This window comes from Aythya ferina (assembly GCF_964211825.1).
Source record: "Aythya ferina genome assembly, chromosome: 4".
In the NCBI taxonomy this organism is placed as follows: Eukaryota; Metazoa; Chordata; class Aves; order Anseriformes; family Anatidae; genus Aythya; species Aythya ferina.
The window spans coordinates 9,321,284-9,345,497 of record NC_140300.1 but is presented as its reverse complement, the minus strand read 5'-3'; the positions used below and the strand labels follow the sequence as shown (position 1 = coordinate 9,345,497).

The 24,214-nt window shown below is 38.9% G+C and overlaps 1 protein-coding gene across 2 annotated transcripts in view; it reads right to left on the bottom strand.

Moving 5' to 3' along the window:
- Positions 1–24,214, bottom strand: part of FAM193A (family with sequence similarity 193 member A) — a 75,801-nt gene that overhangs the window by 16,053 nt on the left and 35,534 nt on the right. Inside the window, exons 6-14 of one of the 2 annotated variants that reach the window (XM_084516831.1) lie at positions 21,389–21,623; positions 18,345–18,469; positions 13,283–13,427; positions 8,499–8,576; positions 6,835–6,947; positions 6,435–6,677; positions 4,573–4,726; positions 4,291–4,470; positions 892–1,143 (exon numbers count right to left, since the gene is read on the bottom strand). In XM_084516831.1, coding sequence (XP_084372957.1) covers positions 892–1,143; positions 4,291–4,470; positions 4,573–4,726; positions 6,435–6,677; positions 6,835–6,947; positions 8,499–8,576; positions 13,283–13,427; positions 18,345–18,469; positions 21,389–21,623 — 1,525 coding nt within the window. The remainder of the gene's footprint in view (positions 1–891; positions 1,144–4,290; positions 4,471–4,572; positions 4,727–6,434; positions 6,678–6,834; positions 6,948–8,498; positions 8,577–13,282; positions 13,428–18,344; positions 18,470–21,388; positions 21,624–24,214) is intronic. The other variant, XM_084516832.1, reaches the window with a different exon arrangement.

Sequence of the window (24,214 nt, the reverse complement as noted above, 5' to 3'; positions counted from 1 at the left end):
CCAGTGGGCTGTTGAGAAATGTCAGGCTGGAGCATGACAAAAGGAACTGTTGCATCACAACAGAACTAAGGAAAGGACACCAATAAGACAGGAAAAACAATGAGAATATTAAGGAGAATGGCAAGAGTTCATTAACGATCATCTCAGTGAGCTAATCTACTCTACTTGCAACCACAGGATCTCCGGACCAGACGGGAGATGACAGGAACACGTCATGCTAATGACAGTCTTTGCCCCTTTCAGCAGGACCCATTTTGATTCAATGAAATATTACGTGAAACTGCACCACAAAAATGTTAGCTCTTGCTTCTGACTCAATTCTAAAAGCAGTCACCTGGTCTCAATCTGTTCTGCATCTCTCTCATTCATTACTTAAAAGCCTTGGGTCAAAAGAACTTTGCAGAACCTGCAAAAAAATCAAGTTCTCTCAAAGCAGAGAAAAGCGAGTATTTTTAATACCTCGTTTTTCTCAAAAAATTACTAATACTGAACTAGAAACCTCAGGATATTATCACCAAAATGGAATATTAAATTTTAACCTCCAGTATATATTAAATGGAGATTTAATTAGTCCTATTACACTGACTAAAGCCCCATTACTCTTCTACCATTCAAGACTCATTTGATTCTACATTCTTCCTATTCACAGCAAGGAAATTGTCAGTCTTCCTGATGATAGCTGCTCTTAGCTCTGCTGTACGAACCTTTCACCATTTCTGAATCTGTTCTATTCCCTACCCCTCACACCATTTCTTCCAAAAAGAACTCCTACAAACAGACCACACACTAAAGTGATTTTTACGGTTTTATGGACACTTTGTCACCTAGTAATTCACACAGGTGTACAGCATTTCTCCTGGGACCAGAACGTGGCTGCTTCGGCAGGCTTACCTTATTGTGTGTGAAGGGGGAAGCTGTATACAAGGTAGGGTGGATAAGTGGACGAGGAAGGTGTGGGATTGTATGCAAAGGTATATGTCCATGGATGTGAGGATAAAGATGAAGTGCGGGATGTGCAGGTTTTTCAGGATTCATGAACTGATGGCCAGCAGGCAGGCGTCCAGTTGCAAGTGCAGAGGCTGTAAGACCTGAAGCTTCTTGTTTGCAAACGTGACATTCACAAGCATTTGGGCCTTGGTCAGCCTGTAAGTGCAAAATAAAAAAAACCAAAATCAACGTATTTTATAATACAGTCAGACAGCTCCCTCCATGATTTTTTCTTCATAATTATAAACGATTACTTTTGCATACATAATTAATAAATTCAGAGCATCCATTGAATTCTTTCATTACGGGAAGCTATTAAGTTAAGTAAAAGCACTAATAAAGGATCTTTATCTCAGTTAAGCATGGAACATCCTAAAGATTAACACAATTTGATACCAAATTTTGAATGTCTACTATCAGTGACAACAAGCAAAACACTGATAAGAATTGTCAAGGAGAGACAGGAACAGGAACCTTGACAACATTAGGCAATTGCTAGGTAATTACTCCATTAGGTAAATGGGATTAGATGTTTATTTTCCATAATTTCCCAAGTATATGGAAAAACAGTATGCACAGAAAGTAGTAATAAGGGTTGATTAGCTGATAAAGTTGGAAGAAGTCCTGAGCAATGTTAGGCAGAGCATTGCCAGCTTGCTAAAGGAGGGGATCCTTTCCCTCTGCTAAAAACTGGCTGGGCACAGTGGGATTACTGGGTCGAGCGCTGGGCTCCTCAGTGCAAGACGGATGTGAATGTACTGCAGCAAGTCCCCCAAAGAGCCACAAAGATGATTCAGGCCTTGAGGCATCTGTCAAGGAGAGGCTGAGCAACCTGAGACTGTTCAGCCTCAACTGAGAAGGCTCAGGGGGATCTTACCAGTGTGTATAAATACCTGACTGCAGGGGTGGAAGGTGGGTAAAGACAACAGGGCCAGACTCCTCTCAGTGGTATCCCATGAAAAAATGGGCACAGACTGAAATGCAGGCTCAAAATTCCACTCCAAGTGTTTACATACTGATTTTATTGTGAGGATGGCTAAGCATTGGAACACGTTACCCACAGCAGTTTTGAAACCTCCATCCTTAGTGATATATAAAACCCACCTGGATACAGGACTGAGCAACCCTGCCTGGGCAGCCTTGCTCTGAGCAGGAGGGTCACACTAGACTATGTGCAGAGGTCTCTTCCAAACTCAACTACCATGCAACTGTTGTAAGAAATGTCCACATTACACAACAAGAAGTCATTTATACCATTGTAAAACCTGTGTCTTACTGGACCCTTTAACTGACCTCAATGTATCATTACTCTGTCTTAAAAGGATTCAAATACTCTGGAAGAGAAAAAGCCCAGGAAAGTGCAGCTCCATTTCCCTCTTAAATTAGTGTTTTTTCCTACCACTTTCATTGGGCATTTTACTGGAAGATGGTTTTACTGGAAGCAATAACAGGAACACTTCCCAGTGGTGATTTCTTCCCGGCAATATGATAGTAGAGATTTTTTTTCCCCAAGAAACAACATAACCATCTTAGCTTTCTAGAAAAGAATTGACAGGTGGTATCTTTCTCCAATATACCTTCCTCTCAGGAAGAAATAACACCTCATGTTCACTTAAAAGCATTACAGCCTTTGCCACAAGGTATTTTGGGCAACCTGAGCCAGGGCTCCATCAACAGCACAGCACAGAAGTGCTGCCTGATGCTCAGAGGGAACCCCCTGTGCTCCAGTTTGTGCTCACTGCCTCTTGGCCTGGCCCTCACTGAGAAGAGCCTGGCTCCAACTTCCTTGCACCCTCCCTTTGGGTATTTACAGGCATTGACAAGATCCCCCCAAGCCCTCTCTTCTCCAGGTAGAGCAGCCCCAGCTCTCCCAGCCTCTCCTCACAGCAGTGCTGCTCCAGGCCCTTCACCACCTTGGTGGCCCTCTGTTGGGCTCTTTCAAGATGTCTGTGTCTCTCCTCTACTGGGGGGCCCAGAACTGCTACAGGGGTGGCCTCAGCAACGCCAAGTAGAGGGGAAGGATCACCTCTCTTGACCTAGTAAAATGAGTAACTCCAGTAGATTAAAGCCAAAAGATCTCAAATACATGTGTGAAATTAATCATATGCATGTAGCATTACAAGGTAAACACTCAACCCTGATTATCAGGCTAAAAAGAAGTCAGAGCTCTTCAGAGTACCTAATCATTTTTTGCTCCAAGAAAACAAAAAGAGAAAGGTTAAATGCTCCCTTTCACCTTGCATTTTAGTTTACCTCCCCAAGGCAAGCAGCCTTATATAATCTCAGCAGCACTCGATTTTCCACAACAAAAGCTGGATCTGTTTGCCAGTTTCAAGCTAGCTTGACAGATGTCTCAACCCATTTAAGCATTATGGCATTGGTCAGCCATACACAGAAAAAAAAGATTTTTCTTTCAGTGAGCATGTTGAGACGTTGTAGCTTAATACCCATAACACGGGAGAAAATCCTTTCACCAGAGGGCCTTACAAACATCTGAACCACAGGGGAACATCGAATGGGAGTTCCCACCTGACTATCATCTAAGCCCTCAAAGCTGCCCCCTCCAGTGCAGAGTCTTTTGTACAATAAGCAATAAGAGTGACTGATATTTTCCCTCTCGAAGCAGTGAACCCATGTTAGAGCTGCAGGATAACTCAGACTGAAAGCCACACAAAGACAAGTCCAGGGGATGCTTTGCTTTGGTGCTCACGGAACTATTTGTTCAGCTGTTAAACCAGACACTGCTGCCTGCTGAGCAAATACTCTGGGTGGTTTAGTGACCTTACAGTAAAGAGCTCAATCTTAAACCAAAAAAAAAACAACAAAACCCACAACAAACCACCAAAACAACAAACCACACATCATGCTGTATGCAACAGACCCTACACGAGGTTTCAACAAGGCAAATTAGTCCTCAGATATAGGATTATAATACGCTCATTAACCATGCACTCTCACTGGATGCCCCACAACAGTAATTTCAAACAACATTCACACGTAGCAAAGACCAAGTTTCCAAGAAGAAACGTTTGAGTTTCTCACTCATACAAGGCAGGAAGAAACTCTTTTCCCTTCTACTGAAAACACCTTCAAAATAAGTAACATCCATTTGCGAGAAAGGAAGACAGTAACCATGACAGTATACAATCAACTGAAACTTACTTTAGATATCATAGGTAACTACAGGTAACTTAATGCATTTAACCTTGAATATATAATTAAAATTGAAGACAACTATTATCATTCAAGCAGCCACATTTCAGAAGTCCATTTACTGGAAGATTCTTGTGTAGATTACTATACCTGCTGACTAGGGTAGGAAGGTGGTGGACTATCCATTTTTGCTTCATCTTTCCTTAATGCCCTTTTTCCTAGAGACATTTCCTCCTTTTGAGTCCCTGGTGGTTCACCACTGCTCTCCCCATCTGCTTCTTCATCGTCTGCTTCTGAGGAACTGCTGCTAGTACTGCTCACCTGAGGAGACTAGACAACATCAACTTATTAACATCCGAGGGAAGGACAAGCCTTTCTCTAGTAAAAAAAGTCCAACTGCCAGAAAAAAGTAAGACAATGTAAATGCTGTACCTCATCTTTCAATGCCATGTTTTCACCTCCGCCATTTAGCTCATTGTGAATTCCATTCATGTTGGCTACCACCTCTGCATCATCATAATTATTTAGTGGGTAGATATCAGCAAATTTTGCTGATAATGGTGCAACATCTTCATCATCACTACCACTGAGGGGAAGAGAGGCTTAGGTAAATCACAGCGCTCAGGAACCTCGGTTATCGTGAAAGCAGTCACCAAAATGAAATAAGATGGAGTATCACTTATATTAAAATCCCAGTTGGGAGTTAAAGCATTTTCTTTCGACTTGTTTAACTGACCTTATTTTTTTCATTCAAGTAAAACCAAGTAATCTGCTGTATAGCCCTACTGAATGCAGTAAGTGCATGCCTGAACACAAGATCTGTACTGAAAATAAGATTCTCTGCTATTTCCATGTAAAATATTTTCCAACAATGTCTTATGACCAATAAATTTGTTATCTTAAAAATGACAGGATACAAATGACCTTGAATTTGATGAAAAGGCCTTCTTGTGCCAATTATTTCATTTAAAGAAAGTGTGAAGTGGCAAAGAGCACACTGTAGAACTTAACTTTTTCCATCATTAAGTTCCAAACCAGTCAGTATAAGTACTGAATATTCGACATGTCATAATAAATCTTAAGTTTCTCAATTGCTAGATGACCCCACACCTGTGTGCTTTTCAAAGTCTCCTCTAAAATGCTTAATGAACGTCTTCTTACAGACAGCTAGAACAGGCATGTTTTATTCCCCACTCCAGGCAAGTGTTGCAAAGATTGCTGTAAAAACATGAAATAACCAACCCCGAGCTCTTAAGAGCTTTTAGACTGTGCACCGTATCTTTTTGCATTCCATGAGACACTTCACCAGAATTTAAATTATGTGATGGCACCACTAGGCACACTTAAAATGTGCAAAGAGCAAATCTAACAAGTAGACTTAGGTCCGATACAAGAAATAAAATGACTCTTCCCCAAGAAGCAGCAGCATTTCCCTAAAAAAAAGGGGCTTTTTACAGCAAGTAATACTTGAATTTAACTTCATTAGCTTCTGAAGAGACAAATTTACCAATTCTGGACATTTCAGCACCAAATCTAGTTTACAGAAATTACAAAACATATATTTATGTAGTTAACCATACTATCACATAGCCTGTTTTCAAACATGACCCAAAGTCCCACTGTTAAAGATTAAACCACGGATCATAGTGATCATAGTGTTAAATAGTAAACATTTAAAGAAAACTGAACTTAGTGAAGTGATATTCAGAAACATCCCACTCATTTGCACCTTCTTCATTCATCACATGATTTTAACACAGAATCCTGATGACAATTCCTTGACTGGACCGATATCAAGTACTTCATTAACATTCCCACCAGTACTGAAGTTTCTTTTTTTTGTTTTGTTTTGTTTTGTTTTCCTTCTTTAAAATATTCTTTTAGAATACCGCATGACAGAAGACTGCTGGCTAGATCCACCCAAACCACACACAGAAGTCAGCCAACCAGTTTTATCCCCTCAGAATTATGGAAGAGGCAAAAGCCTACCATTAGCCTAAGGCCTCAAATCTAAGGATTACTGTGATCTCCATGAAGAAAAAGGGTGGCAGATACTTCTAACAGGGAGAACAACACATTTCAAGCAGTATTAAGTCAACATCTCTGGAAGTTTTTAAAAGCTTTTCTTCAGGTGTTTGCACAGCATACAGCACTGGACTTGTGGTCTTCTGAATACAGTATCAGGATTAATTACTTTGATGCAAAAATAGCATTACCTAATGATGGTTAGCCTATGTAACTTGCCTTATTAAGTTCAATTCACTACTTCAAATTTTTAAAACAGAAGAACTTACAAAGTTGGTGCAGAACCATTGTCTGCGAGGATCAGCCTTGGATGTTGCTGAATGGTAATAGGCGAGCTGGAACCTGATCCTGAACTTGCTGAAGACATACTAGGTGGGCGGATCTCAGACAGATAATCTGGAGCAGAATCGATTTGTAGTGGTAACTGGTTAATGTGGATATCATCCGTTATAGGAGAATCCATGATGCCACACGTTAAAATGTGTGAAAGGCTGCAGTCATCACAAGTACATCTGTTCAAGAATTAAAGTTACAGATATTTATGACCTTGTTTGAGAAGCATTCATTTAAAGTAACCAGACTCTTTCTTACAGTAATATAAGTCCTTTTTTCATCTAACACAAGAAATTAATCATGTATTATGATTCCAAGTTAAAAACATCATCTCACCTTCTTCTATAATTACAGTTGGGACAGTCAGGCATGCTCAAACGTGATGACAGCATGTGTCTCATTGTGTCTGTGAAGTTGTTCTCCCCAGCTAGTGCTTTCTTGTTATTAAGCTGAAGTAAATTATAAAGGCAATGTTTTAGTAGTGCAAATCTTTCCATTAACAATTCAATGGCACATCATGTCAACATATTGCATAATCAAAAAGGGTTCATTAGGAGAAGTATTTTACAAGGTACAGTTTTATGAAAGTGATGTTTTGATCACGACTAAAAAGGTACTAAGTTACAGACAAATTTTTGGCACTGAAGCTCTTCAAAGAAAGTATGTTTCTCCACTGAAACAGTAAAGCAGCCAAGTCCACCTCATTTGTAAATGCACCCCGCATGGTATTTCTGCTGACACACACTCAACTTGAGCAGTTCTTGTCATGTTTCATAGTATGCACAAAAGGACACTGCTGACAAATGGAGAAAGAATGCAAACTCACCTTTAGCTTGCAAAAAATAATTAGGACTAATTCTGCAGTCACAATGGGATAGACTCAAGGAATGAAGCAGCTGCCCAAAACAGGACTTCACCACATTAGTGAAAAAACAATCTAAATAACCTCCAACTGGCAGAGGCCTAATCCTGAAAGCACCTAATTTCATTAGATACCCACAAACCTTAGGTTAAACAAGGATGTGCCTAAGCTTCCACTTCTGTAGATGGCAAGACCTGACCCTTACCTAAGCAGCCATGGGCTTACAGCTCACTTAAGCCCAATTAGGATCAAGTAAAAAGAGGATTCTCCCTCAAGTCCCTCTGAGGGGCCTGGTTGAACAGACGTTCCAAACTTGTGGTTAACACAGCCTTATGTTCCTTAAAGAAAAAAGTACTGGTGACTGTTTTGAGACATTGCCAATTTAAACTTAAGTTTATAAAAATGTACAATCATACTCTGTCTGGCTCAAGACTAGCATTTCTTCCTGTATAGTGGTACAGGAGTGGACAGGTTCACCCCCCATCCAGTGTCGACTCTGGCCTAGTCACTCTATACTCTTACAGAAAGCACAATATGTGCTTGAACACTTCCAGGCTAGAGAAAAGAGTGGTGTGCCTTAAATAGCAGATAATTTATACTGAAGTGGCAACTGCTAGTGGCCCCTTTCCGGCTACACCTTAAAAAAAAAGTGGGTACCTCTGCTCAGGCTTTACCCCACAGAACAGATGCATAAGACATCTCCAGAGCCCTAACAGATGCAGTCAGCCACCCTGCTGCTGCGGCTCACGCTCCCCAGCTCTGCACACACAAGGGAATTTAACACGCTCTTGAACACAATATTCCCTACCCCGTGTGTCACGGCAGCTCCACACTTAATGTATTGGCTGTTTTGGATCCCATCTTGAGGCATCAGAAATTCCTCTGATTTCATAGGGAATTTTAACATCACATATTCAATTTTAAGACTACAGCGCTTATCTTTTACCTTTTAGTTACTAAGTTTACATACTCGTCTTGGATCTTGCTTTCTGTACTTTAGCTGACCAAGTTTCAAGCCTGGCAAAGTCACAGAATTAGGTCATAGAAAACTAGCACAATATACTACACTCGGATGTTTGCATCTTAAAAATATACAGGAAACATTAATATAACTTAGTATGGTATAAACAAATCCTACCTGCTCTTCAATAAAACGCCTTTGTTTAAAAAATTCCCAGTCTTCCTTTAGCATGCGTTGCTTTGTTTTCATTGCCATCTAAAACAGAATTTAAGGAAAACTCATTGGTTTAATCATAGAAATTGTAGGCTGTGGTTAGTCGGTCTATCAAAGTCTCATGAAATCTAACTCATCTACACCATTTTGAAAGTACTTGCATACTCAGTCAACATGATGTTTAGTTTATTTGTTAATACTTTGATTTGGGTCCCTTAAGTAAAAGATTTTATATTCATTTACACTACTCTTAAGTAAGATTTTTCCACTATTGTTACTTTTTTTTTTTTCCCTCCAACTACATAATTTCATAGAATTTTTGTCATTAAACCTTTAACATCCCAGATACACTGAAATCCATCAGAATCTAGGGCCAGAAGTTTTAGCAAGGCCTCAGTATAGGCGCAGTGCAAACTCCTGTACCACACGTGGAACTAGCCATCTAATCTAAGTGAAAAAATTAGAAGAGTAAACATAAGATTAAGTAGCAACCTAGACTAACACTATTTACTGCTTTTATCTCAATCGATTTCATTCCCATGATTTATTTAAGGCTGGAAAAATTTTATAATTACTTGACCTTGAATGACACTGTACAAAGTGCACAGAGCTCCTAACGTTTTGTATACAAATCATCTTATTCTGATTTAGCAAACAAACTTACTGACAGAACCCCAAAGCTTCCATGAACTTTAACACAGCAAAACACAGGAACAAAGCTTCTCCTACTGTACCTTACAGCTTTTTAAGAACGCTAATTCATCAGCAAGGAAAAACAATTATCTAGGTTCTTTTACTTTTTGATTTACCTGGCTAATAAAAAGAATTGCAGCAACAGAATATACCAAACCCCTTCATAAAGATATGTTAACAAACCAAAGTGCAGTAGGTTATGCCACTAGCAATCTTTTTTCTTTAAAACTGTGCCTCCAAATATTTATCCCTTGATCTAAAGTTATAAGCCTTAATATTAATTTAAGCATGTTATTGCTATTACCATTATTTAACTAGGGAAACTGAAAATCTAAAGCTGGGGATTTGAAACTGCATTAAGCGGTAAAGTTCTGCCTAATGGATTTTTGACGCAATTAGCAGCATATAATTCTAATTGCTACTGTGCATTTTTATTTCCCTTACTCCAGGGAGGTTACAATAGCAACACAAAAGGAGTTTATCATGTGTTCTTAAACAGCACGCATGAAACATTCTTGAACCATTTGTACCACTTCCTAGGCACACTAATGAGCGCTGCAGAGCCTAAAGCCAAAGATGTTGAAGATTTCATCTCAGCTATACTATCAGATTCTGAGTATCCTTAAGGTACAATTAAAAACAGCAGTACTCACTGCTTTAGGTGTCCAGACACTTAGCTGAAGCCTCACCACTAAAACTGAGCACCTACATTTGCTATACATTATGAAAGAAGATTTTGATGCCAAAGAATTAAAGTTTAAAAACAGCCAGTGCATTAACTGGGAGCTACCTACTCAAGTCTGCCAAGAAACTATCAAGGAAACTATCTGCCAAGAAACTATCAAGGATTTAAGCATGGCTTAAATCCTGGTACTCTTAAGTATTAATGGGCTGAAGTTAGTTTCCCTACTTCCACCTTAGCAGCCTTTCCTATACCATGTCCGCAAGTATCTTAACTTACTAATTCCATAAATAACAGGGAATCAGTCCATCCATCCCCACCCCCCACCCCCAAATATTTGCTATTTCAGCAGAGCAAAGCATCTTCAACACAAACCTCATGATTCATGCCTAAGAAATCTTTGGGGAAGTGGTATACAGAAATTGAGATGCCGTCAGAAAGAGAAATTTACACTCCAGTCTCATGCATCTGCAATGAATATGCTAGCACTGCTGCCCAGCTGAGAAGAGATGTCTACTATGACTAACTTCTGCCTCTTTTTTTTTTTTTTTTTTTTTTTTATTAATCTAAGGCTAAAAGCTGTTTGAGATCTATCAGACAAGGTATCTTGAACTGAGACAGCCATGTGAACTCAAACAGATTTAAGCATGAAGCAAAACAATAGTTTGGTCACAACTGACACATTACAGTAGACCACCTGTAAGAAACTCTGATGCTTGAACATGTAGCACAGGATGCTTGCTGTTTCCAAGTTTTAAGTTCTATCAGATGTGTATAATACCTTTGAGCATCCCAAATTTCACCTGTGAATCTAAGCTGTTTCCCTAGCCTGTTTCACTAGAAAAAAAAATCCTCTTATTGCAAATTCTCAGCACCAAAAATAGCAAAAGATATGTTTAGATGTATAGGTGCCACAAAGACAAAAGAACAACTATGCCCATAAAATACTATGAAGTTTATCTTCTACTATGCTGGCCAGGACTGCAACAAATCACCTGTGAATAGGAAGAGGTGAGCAAGAAGCTCTCCCTGCACTCTTGTGGAACTGGGCAGAGGCATTTCCATATTCCTTTCTTCTGTGGGAGCCAGCAGAATTAAAAAAAAGGAAACACCCACAAAGTACATATGATTATCTAGCCTTTACTTCCGGAAATGACTGAAATACATTTACAACCTCCCATGTTAAATGCTGTCTAAATTTGGTAAACAGTAGGACCTGGAGGTACAGACTGTATGTACTGAAACTCTGGTGTATTACAGATACCCTGAGCATCTTCCTCATGTCATCTTAACGCGTCACTGATAGGTGTTGATATGAATGAATGCTTTTCCTGAATTTTATTGGTGTACGCACAATATAAGAGTGTGTCACTGTTACAAGCCTGTGCATGACACAGCTGTCTTACAGTCTTTAGAAAAAATGCATTATTTGTATTGCTTGCCAAAGCTGTTCATTTTTCAACCCAAGAGCAAGTAACTCCACACACTGTAGGAGAGGTCCATTAATTTTGCTCACTCATGTCCTGTCTGAACTTTTGGGTGTAGTTTCACAGCAGATAAGGAAGGACCATTCTTAAATTCTACTAGCTGCTGATCTGCACGCTCTGACCATCGATACACCAGCAGCAAAACCACACAACTTTGTTAAGGCAAGAGGCAACAAATAATCAACATGCACTCACTGTTCAGATCCACAGTTTCCATAGTAGCTGGGCTTTATGATTTTTACCTTGTTGACAAAAATATCACTGCAATTTTAGGTACGATGTGATTTTGATCAAGAATAGTCATAGGTAACATCACCATAGACTTTAAGGTGGGACTATGAAATGCTTTTCTATGTATAATTATCAGTATATCCTATAAAATTTGGTTACTTTTAAAATTGTTGTCCCCCATAAGCCCTTTGCAGGGTTTTTTAATTCACTAATACGAATGTCATGCTATGTTTCCCCAAATGGACAAAGGGTTTCTGTTTGCATCAGGGTACAGGATTTTCTGAGTAGATAAAAAATGCTCTAAAAAGCACTTGTGGTAACTGCATGGTCACCTGATACAGAGAAACAGGAAATCAGTTAAGAGTTTATATTGGGGAGCATACAGATCAAATAGGCAGCTCAATATGAATGCAACTCTACACAAATTCCAGCTTTTGGCAAAATTAGTGCATGATGAGAAGGGACCTGACTTCCTTTTCTTACCAAAGAGGCAGCATCAGACAGCCACACCACTGAAACCATGAAGAAAATGAATTCTAATAACACCAAGTGAGATGATTGAAATTTCACTTATCCATTATTCAGGTGCAAAAAACCAGCCTGAACAAGAGAAAAGCTTCCTAAACTTCCCAATTGAAGGTACAGAAATTAATGGTAGAAGTTTAGTTAAATCTTCATCACAGGGAAGACCCTCTGGAGGACATTCACATTGTACTGTAACGCTTAAAAGTATCCTGTAAGACTAATGTAGCATTACTAAGTTTCAAATGAGATCTCTATACTTGTAATGCTCATAGAACTTTAAAATATGTGTTCTATAAAACTTTATCGCCAAGTTCAAGATAAATTCTTTTTTCTATTTTCCTTGATTGAACTGAACACTATCCAAAGCCTTATCCCTAAGGTGTTATAACAATTTGAGATCTTTGAACTGCAGACAAAAAGCAAAGGAGTCGTTTTGGGAGAACATAAACTACCACTTTCAAAACAAATAGCCAGCATTTCTTAAAAGTAAGCTCTTGACAATGAAGACAGTGTAACAACACAGTTTTTTGTAGACCCAGAAGAATCAGCAGTTAGAACACACAATTATAAAGCAGGTAGCTACAGATGTCACTGTACATCTACAAATATCTGTACATCTATACAAATATTTACGTAGTGAGACTTGTGAGTTCTGGTTTTGAATGTGATATGACAAAGTTCCTATCACAATATGCAACACGTATAAAGAAGTTAAAAATCATTTCAAGGCAATCTCTTGCTATGAATTTCATTTAATACAATTATTTTGGAAGCCTAGTTTTTGGGGATTCCTCCCCCAACCAGCAATGTCTAGGGAAGAAAGTTCAACATTAATGCACTACGGGTAATTCACAGATTGAATTCACTGAAAAATATTCAAAGACCATCTCTAAAACAGGGCATAAGAATCTGCTGCAACAATCTGAAGGTATTTCTGCACAATCACCATTATGTTTTATTATGTTAGGATTCTTTTCTCTTTTCTAAGACTGACATCATTGAAAAAAGTATCACTGTGTAGCTTCAAAGCTCCAGATAAAAATACCAAAGAAACTCTTCACCGGAGGTACAGCCTTCCATGAGCTGCTCCCTTGCATGATTAGTCATGAAACTGTTTACACAGTTCTTACCTGTTCATCGACATAGTCATCTATTCTTTTCTGGCATTCAAGCCATGCTTCAGCAACTTGACCCATTTCCTGTTCCAGCTGATGATACCTTTGTAGCAAGGTACTATACATATCTTCACTACAGGAATCGTGTGTTGTTCCGACCCTGGAAGTTCAAACAGTGCTTGTTACAGAAGAGACATTCGATCGAAAATCACACCAAGTTCTGCCAGCCTGTAAAATGTTGTTCAAGTGACATTATCGATATACCTAGGCCCACATAGCTGTCTGTATCCCAAAATGAGTATTTTTAGTCATTTTTCAAAAAAAAAAAAGTAACCAACAACTGCTTGTTCCAGTGCTCTGTAACCAATAATAGCAAGAATGTGGGAAGTGCAACATTTCTAGAGCCTCTTTCCCACGGGCAACCAGATGTCAACCCTACTGAGCCATGTTTATTCCAATTTTATTGCTTGATATATTTATCCTTCCAAATTCTAAAGGGTAAATATACAAGTTGACTATTCACTGACGAGCTAAAATGGTAAAAATAAAGCTAGAAGCTTGTTAATCAGAACCCTCATGATCAATGCTAAAAAGATTACTACACTACCTCCAGTTTGGGAAAATGCTACGGAATGACACAAGTGAGAGAATTTGGTTGCATGCAGTAATCTACTATCGCTTGAGCAGCAACATCAACTTCAGAATGTGCTTATGCCATTCACCGATGACTATCACCGTAAGGAGCCCCAGAAATAGGATAAAGACTTATTTTCCTTTCTACTACTACGTTTTTGTACAGCAAATGCCTTAAAAAAGGATTCATAAGAGCACATCATCACAATGACTCTTAAGAAAATAAGCAAGCTCCCTAAATCCTGACTTCAAAAACAACGAAACAATTATTTCTCATAATTCTTAGAAATTGTAATTGTAATGTCCTGTGAATTGACACAAATAGACTAAAGGTTTTCAACATTTTTCCTGCTCAGTAATTAAGAGGAAAGTGGCTGATGCTTCACTAAACATAAAGGTTGCATGGTTAAGCACAAAGGTTGTGTGGCTGGTCAAAGGCTCAACGAGCCTGTGCCAAAACCAAAATCCGAACATCTTAACACTTGACATTAAAGCCCAGGCACGGCATTTCTGAAGGTTTGCTACAGATATCCATTGCCCCAGGATACTAACCCAAACCAACAACTACATAGCCCCGTCTATGATCTGCCAAAGAACTGAGCCATTAATTTTAAGATGGCAATTAAGCATAAACAAGAGCTGAGCAAAGAGTCAACTGACAAGAGTAAGCATCAAGTTATAGCATTAGTATCCATTTCCCGATGAACTTGAGTTTCATGTCTTTTTTTGATGAGAACTTGCAACACAAACACCTTAGAAGGCTACGCAAGCAATTATGCTCATTAGAAACCTGGGAAGTCCTTTTTTGGTAGGGTACAAAAAAAGACTTCAGCACTGTCAGTTCCAGTCACTAGATCACAATCACTTTCCCTAAAGCTTGTGTTTTTGGTATGATGCAATGATGTGAATTTCTGGTTCTTACCACACAGAAGTCAAGAATTTCTCACAGCTGCAGTTGAATAGAAGTACACTTACAAGCACTAGTTGTGCTCAAACATCTTTTCAAAATATGCTTTCAAGTTAGAAGTAAACTTCATTTTTTAGATTTTCAATTAACAACACAGCAGCATTTATACTTTCAATTTCTACTGTGTTTCTTGAGTACAGATTAACAATTATTTACATGCTACTAGCAAATATACTGTTACCCCAAGGCAACTGTAAAGCAACGGCTGACAGGATTTCCTTAAATACTGATTATGAAAATAAACCCTTATGAATTGTAGAGTCTGATCTAGAAGCCCTGCTGATTAAATAATTGTTTGTAAGCACACGAACAGCTCTTATAGCTGGTCTGCAGATTGTACAAAATGTACCTCTGAAAGAAACCCAGGGTAACAGAACAAGCTGCAGCCCATTAAGGCCCTCTAGTCTACCCTGAGAAGAGGACCAGACCTGGCACAGCTGACCACCTGTATCAGCTCGTTATCCCACCTCCCCTCAAGCTTGCTGTGTTTGAACATCATCACTAAGCAAGCATCTTTTACAGTCAGATATTTGATAAATATCCTCAGAGTTAACCACAGCACACAAACTACGCATTCTGAAACAGCCCAAGATGTACAAAAGGTCTAGTCATTTAGATGAGGGATGACAGAAAGGGTGAACACTCAAAGCCCCAAGTGAAGCTGGGATGCCTCAATATTCACATTTCAGGAAGGAAACATGAAATATTTCACGTTTCAGGAAGGGAAAACAATGAGACCAATGATCTTCTGTCACAAAACTCCAGCAGTACCTTCTCTACTGCTTGTAAGCAAGGCTAACAACAGTAAGGCAAAACTGGACAAGAGATAAATATCAATGAAGATAACCACCTAACAGAACATCCCTTCCATATCAATTTGTGGCCTTTTGTTATTTTTGGGGGGTGGGAAGAAGTGAAAGGGTCTGCCTACAGAGGAGTCTTGACTGTTGCAAAAAAGTCAGCTCTGTATCCTGAACCAGAAGGCTGCCTTTTCTTCAAGCAATTGGAAGAAAACCAGGTGCTTACTCTTAGAACTGAAACAAGGAATAGGCTTTTGGTTAGAAAATTATATATATAGCCAAGATCTTTTTTTCAGAAGTTACAAGACAACACAATACTTTTGTATCCTTCAAAGGCTCTTTTAATGCTGTGCAGTTAAACTGGACTAGGCATTTCTAAAGACTCCGTAAGCTGAGCTTTAATAAAAAAAAACAGGTAAATCACAAACTTCTGAAAATTTCAGAGACTATATTCTCTTCATGGCAACTACAAAAACAATTAAAAGTCGAGTGTCTTGTAAATCTTTTAGCATGTCAAATAGACCTCCCTGAACTACTATTCCTAATGTCTGAGCTTAATGATAGTCCTGTGCTAGGTGAAAGGACTTATTCTAGAGCTCACTCAACCAAGTACAACCAAGTAGTTTTCTCCTTTTGCAAACCAGCAGAACAGCAAGACCAGGGTTCTTTAAGCATCAACAGATGCAACACCTAGAGATAAGACCAATGATCACACTGAGGAACCTCAGTGCTCGCAAAAAAAACTTATAACCAAGCACTTTAGCCGTAAGATCTACCACAACCTATATTTCCATCTGCTAGAGACAGACCATTCAGAGATCCTCCCTCTCAGAGATGGTTTTGCTTCTCAGATCCTTGAGAATTTCTACTAGAATTTACGCTTCACAAACTGGTGTGCATTTATACAATGACCATTTGTAAAGTGTTCAGTATTCCTTCAAAGAGAAGCCCTCAAGGGCTTGAAATCAACAGTGAAGAGTGCAAAAAGCCAATCCTCATTTGCTATTCAAGATGAAATCATCAGGAGACTAGGTTGATGCTTATGCTCCCCCATGCGAGGCCTCTGCTGTGATGTTCCTCCACTCCATATGGTACCAAATTCCCAATGGAAGGTAGGATTATTCACATTTCTTTAGGGATGGTTAAGGCCCAGAGATCTTGTAAGAAAAAAAAATCTGATTACGTGAAAAGTAAGGGCAGAAGCCTATGCTTTCTGAAGAAAGAGTCTATAAACTAGAAACCATGGAACAGGAAAAGCTTGCGCTGAACCTCTGCTTTCAAAGAACACTCAATCTAGGCAAAACCACAATTTAAGTGAAAAACACAAACGTTATATAGGGAGCACTGATGTACTGGTAAAGCAGTTCCTGCAGGAACAGATTCTGACTTTAAGCCTTGGAAGTAGCTGTCACTACAGTGAAGCTCCTCAGAGAAACACAGCTTTGATCTGAATTCCAGTAGCACTTGAGAACAACAGGTAAAGGCAAACAATCCAACATTTTTGGACTTAAGAGAAACTTAAGGTCACTTCTTAACAGTCTTATCTCTATAGAGAATGACAATATCAATAGCCTCAATACAATCAGGACTGATGTAGTAAGAGGTGCAGAGAAACCTTTGTAGGAAACTTGCAAAATGCCTGAGGACAGTCAGTGAAAGCAGCACTGGGAAGTCAAGCACAGATCAAGAGATCAAAGGACAAGCATGCAACTGAACAGTGTTCAACTGCTGTTGAACACAGGAACAGAAAAACCTGTCTGAAAAGGGGTCTCAGTACCAACCCAGTGCTGAGCCCAGCATCTTTTCCTGCCTTTTCCTGCTTTCCTTTTGAGTATCAGCTAGCAAAGGGAGAACACCAAAGTTTCTTTTTTTTTTTGCTGTGGGCAACACTGCTTGCAACTGAGACATTTAATCATATTGCTCTTGTAGCAGGGAAAAAAATATCCAAGACACTACCTTTAGGACAAGCACATGCAGAGCACAAACGGTTTCATCAGAAACAAGTGTGAGAGGTCAACGTGAGCCATGCATGGCTGTACTTTAAGAAGATCAGAAATTAAGGTTGTAAGATTAAGAATTAAATTTCTGTGAATAAATACAACACCTTTTCTGTTAAAAAAAAAAAAAAAAAAAAAAAGCCCTTTCAGGCACACAAACCACAAGCAGAACAATTTTACTAACAAAATACATATTCTAAAGCCCCAGGAAATATGCCATCAGATCTACAGAATGCAATATGCCATCAGATCTACAAACATACAACAAGGGTGTGGGGTTTTCTTTAAGCAATCTGTTCATTGAAGAAAGCGGAAAAAAAAAGTTATTTGTACACCACTAGAAGCAGGAAGGTGCTCAGGCTTTAATTGCAGAGGTGTGAATACAGTACCAGTGCCTGATGAGGAGACTACTGTTCCAATCAAGGCATCAGCATTTTCACAGGGCACTGACATTTTACTAGATAACCCACAAGTAAGCAGACTGAAGTAGTAATTCTTCTGACAAGCAAGTGATGACAGCAGCCTGCTCCATCAAAAAGACCCTTTTCCAAACATATTGACAAGACTTTTTACCTATTTAATTGGACAACCAGAGCAATTTTTTATTTTTAAACACAGTGGTTGCAAACATGGATTTTGCTCTCTTTTCTTATTTAAAGGAGAAAAGTTGAAGTCTCTACCTTAGCTGTGACACTAACGTTGGCAAGCTATTCTGCAGGAGTGGCTCAGAAAATACCAGATTTTCAAACAGATGCTTATTGTGCAATTCCCACGTCACCTGAAATTTCTTCAAATGTTCGTTTTCCTATAATAAAAAAATAAACAGAAATAAGCTCAGGTCATAAAACAAAGAAAGAATACTTTTGTCTCAATACAAAATCTTTTAAGTCTAGTTTCTATTAAACCCACCAGCCTACAGGCTTCATTATTCAGCTCACATATTACTCAGTTTTAATATTCAAACTATGAAACAGTTATTTAATGGCTTAATAGATGTAACTTCATTTTCTGTTTTTCTAAATTAGCATGGATTATGAAAAAGAAAGACTGTGTTGTTGAAAGCTCCTATTTCTCTCTGCACTGAAATATGTATCTTATGATCTGAACCAGTTATTCTCAGGTTCTCTTGTCAAGTTGTCTCATCTGTGATTGTTTTTCAGTTCTTTGAACTTATCCAGTAACAGACACATAGGAATAAAAATTATAGCTTGCCATCAAAATTGACATAAATCAAGTAGAGAAGTTTCTCAAAGTGCAACTTCTTTTTTGAAAAATGCAAGTTTTCTAAATAGCCAAGAGACCAACTGCTCACTTCTCTAAAAAGCAGAATGCTCTTCTATTTAGGATTACTTAACATACAAATGTATTTAATTTCAAGGCCTAAAAAGTAAGTCTATTATCAAAACATCAGAATCAGAGATAAGTACAATGTGTTTTTTCCGAGTTCTTATGTTTTTCCATATCAACAGGAGCAAACATGTTTTCTACAGCAGATTCCCTCAAACAGCAAAATTAACTGCAAGCATTCTGACCATCAGACCAGGGGATGAAGCCTATGCACCATAACCCTGAGTAACCAGAAATATTTTAGAATTTCAAAGTTTTGTTAAACATAGTGAGTTAAAAATTAATACATATTCATCAGATGTAAGTAGTAGAATATCAGTATTCGAAAATACATGTAATCAGGGACTTGGTTTATTGTTACTATATAGAGGTAGCATTTTTTTCCAGTTGCACAAGAGACACGCACTCTTTCACTTTGAATGCTACGTCTTCAAAATATTTAATGAATTGCTAATGAATTTCTATGAATTGCTAATACTTTCTCAAGGGTCAACAATGAAAAAGGTGAATAACCAACACAATTTCTATATTATGCTGTGAACAAGATGGTCAACAGTTACCTACAAAATCTTGTGTATCTGGTTATGAAGAGAACAGTATTTCTCACAAAAAATACTAGGTAAATTCTTCCTTCTAGACCATTATACTGAGGTCTCTACACTCAAGGGCTTTTCTATACTGCCCCCAGTCTCTCCAGCTTGCTTTCAGCAAAGTCTTTCCTTCCTCGGTAAGGCAAAAGGCTTTAGTTCCTGCTCCTCACTTTGCACATTTGCTGGATTCCTTTGGAAGGTGGGACAGTCATCACTTCACAGAGAAATTATCTCCTTGTAGGTAGAGATTCAAGGCACTGTAAGTCTTTGTACAGCAGGCAACTTGCAAAGGTTTTAACCTTTAAAAGGAAGGCTGCAGTAAAAAACGTTTTAAAATCTTGACTGCCTTTTGTGTATTTCAACTGAAAAGATTCATTCTTCTATAGTGCACTAGCATCTGCAGAGAAAATGACCATGCACACTGAAAGGGCTAGTCACCCTGCTATCTGTACTGAAATCTGTGACATACCAGTCTATTTAATGAAAAGGTCACTTAATAAATCTACCAAATGTATGACAAGAGAAAAGTATCTTATACTTCCAAGCCTCACATTTCAACTTCTCAATGTCATAGCTTAGTAGAAATGAAGCTTTCAGTACTTACTGGGCTGCAGGAAGAAAAGGTTAAGAGTAGTCTAGGGGACTTTGAGTTTTCTTATTTGCCATTTATTTATTTTTTAAACACAACAGGAATTGTATTTTACTTTGTATTTCTCTCAAACACCTACGGCTGATGACTTAAAAGCAGCCAAAAAAATGGAGGTGGCAGTTTATCTGTCACTGTTGTTATATAGTGACCTCTTATCTGTATCTAAGTGATAAAGCTTGCAAAGATGATACGGACAACAACAAATACAGACTACTGACAACAGGAAAAGTACCAGATATGCCTGACTTTCTGCACACTAACAGCCCCCACCTCAGTGATGACATTCAGTTTCCATTCCATCTTATCTTTCTCACCTGTGGTCATCTTGTTACTGCCCACTCTTTCCCTTTCTTAACGTACCCAGGCAGTCATTTTAGCTAATCAGCAATAAAAAAATTGACCAGTTTGACTAAGTTTGTGCTTGCGCAAAGTTTACACAAGAAGAAAAAGGAAAATGGTCATGGAAAAGGATGTACAGAAAAAGGTTCTGAACACAACAGGATTAATAACCTCAGTCCTTAAACAACTACCAAGTTTGTTTCCTGTATGACTCACACACGATGGACAGTTACTCAGGAACAGATTTAAGGCCATTGCTCATTTTCTACTTGCCAATTCAATTCCAAACCTGACAGCATGATCAGCTGACAAAAAAAGGGATTTGAGAACAAAAACTTTAGAAGCAATTAGGCTGCATATTAATTCCTAGGAAGAGATAATCTTTTCCAGTATCCATTCCTGTTTATAAAGGAAAAATTGAACATGAGAACGATGTGTTAGTGCTACACACAAGTCTGCGTCCTTTAAATGTGTTTTTCAAGACATCACTGAAGAGAAACAAATGTTTCACCCATTTTGCAAGAAATTACCTAAGATTTTGTAGAAGATTGCCTTAAAGGCTAGCTTCAGAATAAGTACTACAAACAGCAATGCACCTCTTCTTTCACAGAGGCTAATTTCATTGATTCACTGTAAGAGATGCCTAACCTACAGTTCTGAAAAGCAAAAGCCACGTTTTCAGAATATCCCCACCTCCAAGTATTTTACAAATCACAGCTGACTTCTTAAAGAACCCAGAACATCTCTACTATCATTACCCCAGCAAGCTGGAGCATATAGGTTGTTTTTTCAATCTTACCAGAGTAACTAGGAAGGCGCTGATTGTGCATGCTGCCTGACAGAGTGCACTGTATTCTTCAAGTAGGAGTGAGATGAACTGATGTGCCTGGGGTGGCCCTTGTATTGCTAATGTTGATGCAACTTTAGACCCCAGCGACAAGTGTCTGAGCAGACGAACCTTCATTTCAAGTACATATTCTCTAGCTTGCTGTTCCAACCGTTGGTAAAGCTGATATGGATCTCTTTCACAAAGCCTGTATTTTTACAAGAATTGCGACAAAAAAAATTACACGAAAACAATCAACAATTTTCACTCTCCTAAAAATACTTAGCAGTTATAGATAATTATTATTGTTATTAAAAAGGAGCAGTGATTAAGATTTACACAACTACCCTGGATTTGGGAGAACAGCCCAGTTCCCTACTGCTCTGGAACTCAGCTGCTGTGTAGCTTTCAGACTAGGACTAGCAAAGGATGTTTGCCCCTGAGCAAACTAATTTAGGACCTCAGGACTTCACTGCAACTTGTGAACTAAAAACCCTTACTCATTTGGCATGCCTAAAAACCCTTACTCATTTGGTATACAACCCAACAAGCACCTAGATTCTACAGGCATGCTTCTTTCCCACTTCTTCATTCTTTCTCTTCCATACGACCCTAATAAGTGTCTATTTGGAACAGCCAGACCTGGGCTCAATTAACACATGCAGAAGGACAGTCCTTTACTTCAAGCCACTGGAGGAGCTTGACTCATCAGGCAGCCAGCCCATGTGTAAACACATACTAACCAGACTGGGCTCTGTGACTGCTTTGAGGGACCCTTCTGTTGTTAAATTCAACTGAAAGAATGGCATTTCACACAAATCCCAATTTTTTAAGGCACTCACTCAAAATCATTCTCACTTTCATTGAGAGTTTCTTACCCCAAGCTGGGGGTCTTCTCTACAATGACTCTGCACTTTTTATTAAAGCTGTGTCAGTGCAGAGAGGGCTGTGGGATTCACAAGGCCATTTTAAGAGTCCTTCTAAGAACACAGCTTAGGGTACTACTTCAGTAGCACCTAAGCCACAATCATCAGAAGTGAGTGGTGGCTTTCTTGGGGCTTGTTTTAAATCTAGACTAAAAATCTAGACCGGAATTTGGTAGTCATTTCTCTGAGGGAAGCAGTTTAACCTTCAAGCTGCAGATACATACTGCCCTCTACACATCCTTTTAGCCACGCAGCAGTGAGTGTTGCAGCTATTCAAAGTCACAGCTTCCTGGGAAGGACAGTGTAGAGCTGGCTAGGTCTGATACTCCTCTGGAAATGAAATGTGGGTTTGAACCACCACACAGAGAAGGAAAAACTCTTCTGTGGATCCTGGGCAGGTGCTGTGGTTGCTGCACCTGGAGTTCCCACACACCAGAATCTTTTGCTGTAGCTCCAAGCAGCGTGTGAAGGCTGCCCAACAAACCAGGGCTGCCTTCTGCGACGTGTGCATTGGGATACGGCTCCTTGGTGGGAGAAGGCAATGCACGAGCCTGAGCTGGCATACAGAGCAAAATTGGCATCACCATCACCACTTTTTCCCAGCTGTATACTGAGAGCTCTCAAATACCTAACAGAATGGTTTAGGCACCAGCCCCCAGCAGGACTCCGTAACTCAGTCTCAGTGGGCACTTCAGTCCCAAGAACAGGGTTTCAATCAGCCATCATCACTGCTTTCTACCAAAACATGACGGCTGCTTTGAAGCACTTCCCAGTGAAACTGTACAATTCAAAGCCCCGTGCATGGACTTGAAGCATTTGTCTCGGGGGTGGGGAAGAAGAAAGGCATTAGTTAAGTACTTACAGCTTTGTGCAAGTCCACTAGTCCCTAGACCCTGCTCTTCCCCCAGTAGAGCGCTATCACACTGTCATGAAGTGACCAGCATACAATGGGACACTACTTGGCTCCACTACTTCTTTTCAAGAAAAAGCAGATCAGGTTTTTTTCTTGCCAGTGCTCTCTAACAGAGCTGAGTGTGAAGTTAGTAATAAAGAGTTTGCCTTTTCAAAAAAAGATTTACTTGGCCACAGCATGATACTTGGCACACTACTGACATTCTTTCTTCCTTTTCCTTTCTAGAAAGGAAGAAAAAATACCTTTCAGTACCTACTTTGACTAGTTCTGTTAAATTTTAGTACCACAGACTGAAGTCACGCGTGTCTGCACAAATCCAGTTTGTACAAACCTAGTATAGTAATTTTATTTCATATTTTGGAGACCACAAAGAATGCAAAATCATGTTAACGCTGAACATTTCCTTCACTGTTTCTGCCTTTTCATTTTCATAATCTCTCAACACTGAGGAACAGTTCTTGAGAAAGGCTCATATGTAAGAAAGCTGCACAGCTTGTGTTAAAATTTCCAAAGTTTTTCCATTAAAGGGAAACTGTATAGAAATAAACAATCATTTTAGCTGTGATTCAGTTTTAATTACCTACACACTACATTTAAGAATCTTTGATTTCAAAACCTATATTGCATGCTTTGATCACTTAATTTAAATAAAGCATGACTGTATTTAAGAATCTTTGATTTCAAAACCTATGTTGTGTTTTGATCATTTAATTTGAATAAACAAAGTGTGACTAATAAGGCATACTACATTACTCCGCAGTTACACAACACGTTCAAAACTAAACACTCAGTTTTTATACAACAGAAGTGCAAAAAGCTCATTTAATTACTTCTTAAGACTGATTCAGAACTATAGCCTTCTAATACAGCTTTATGTGAATACCTTTCAAAAGTTTCTCTACCTTGCCAGAATTAAGCAGTTTCTTGTTGAAGCTAAAAAGCTACAGTTTAGATCAGTCA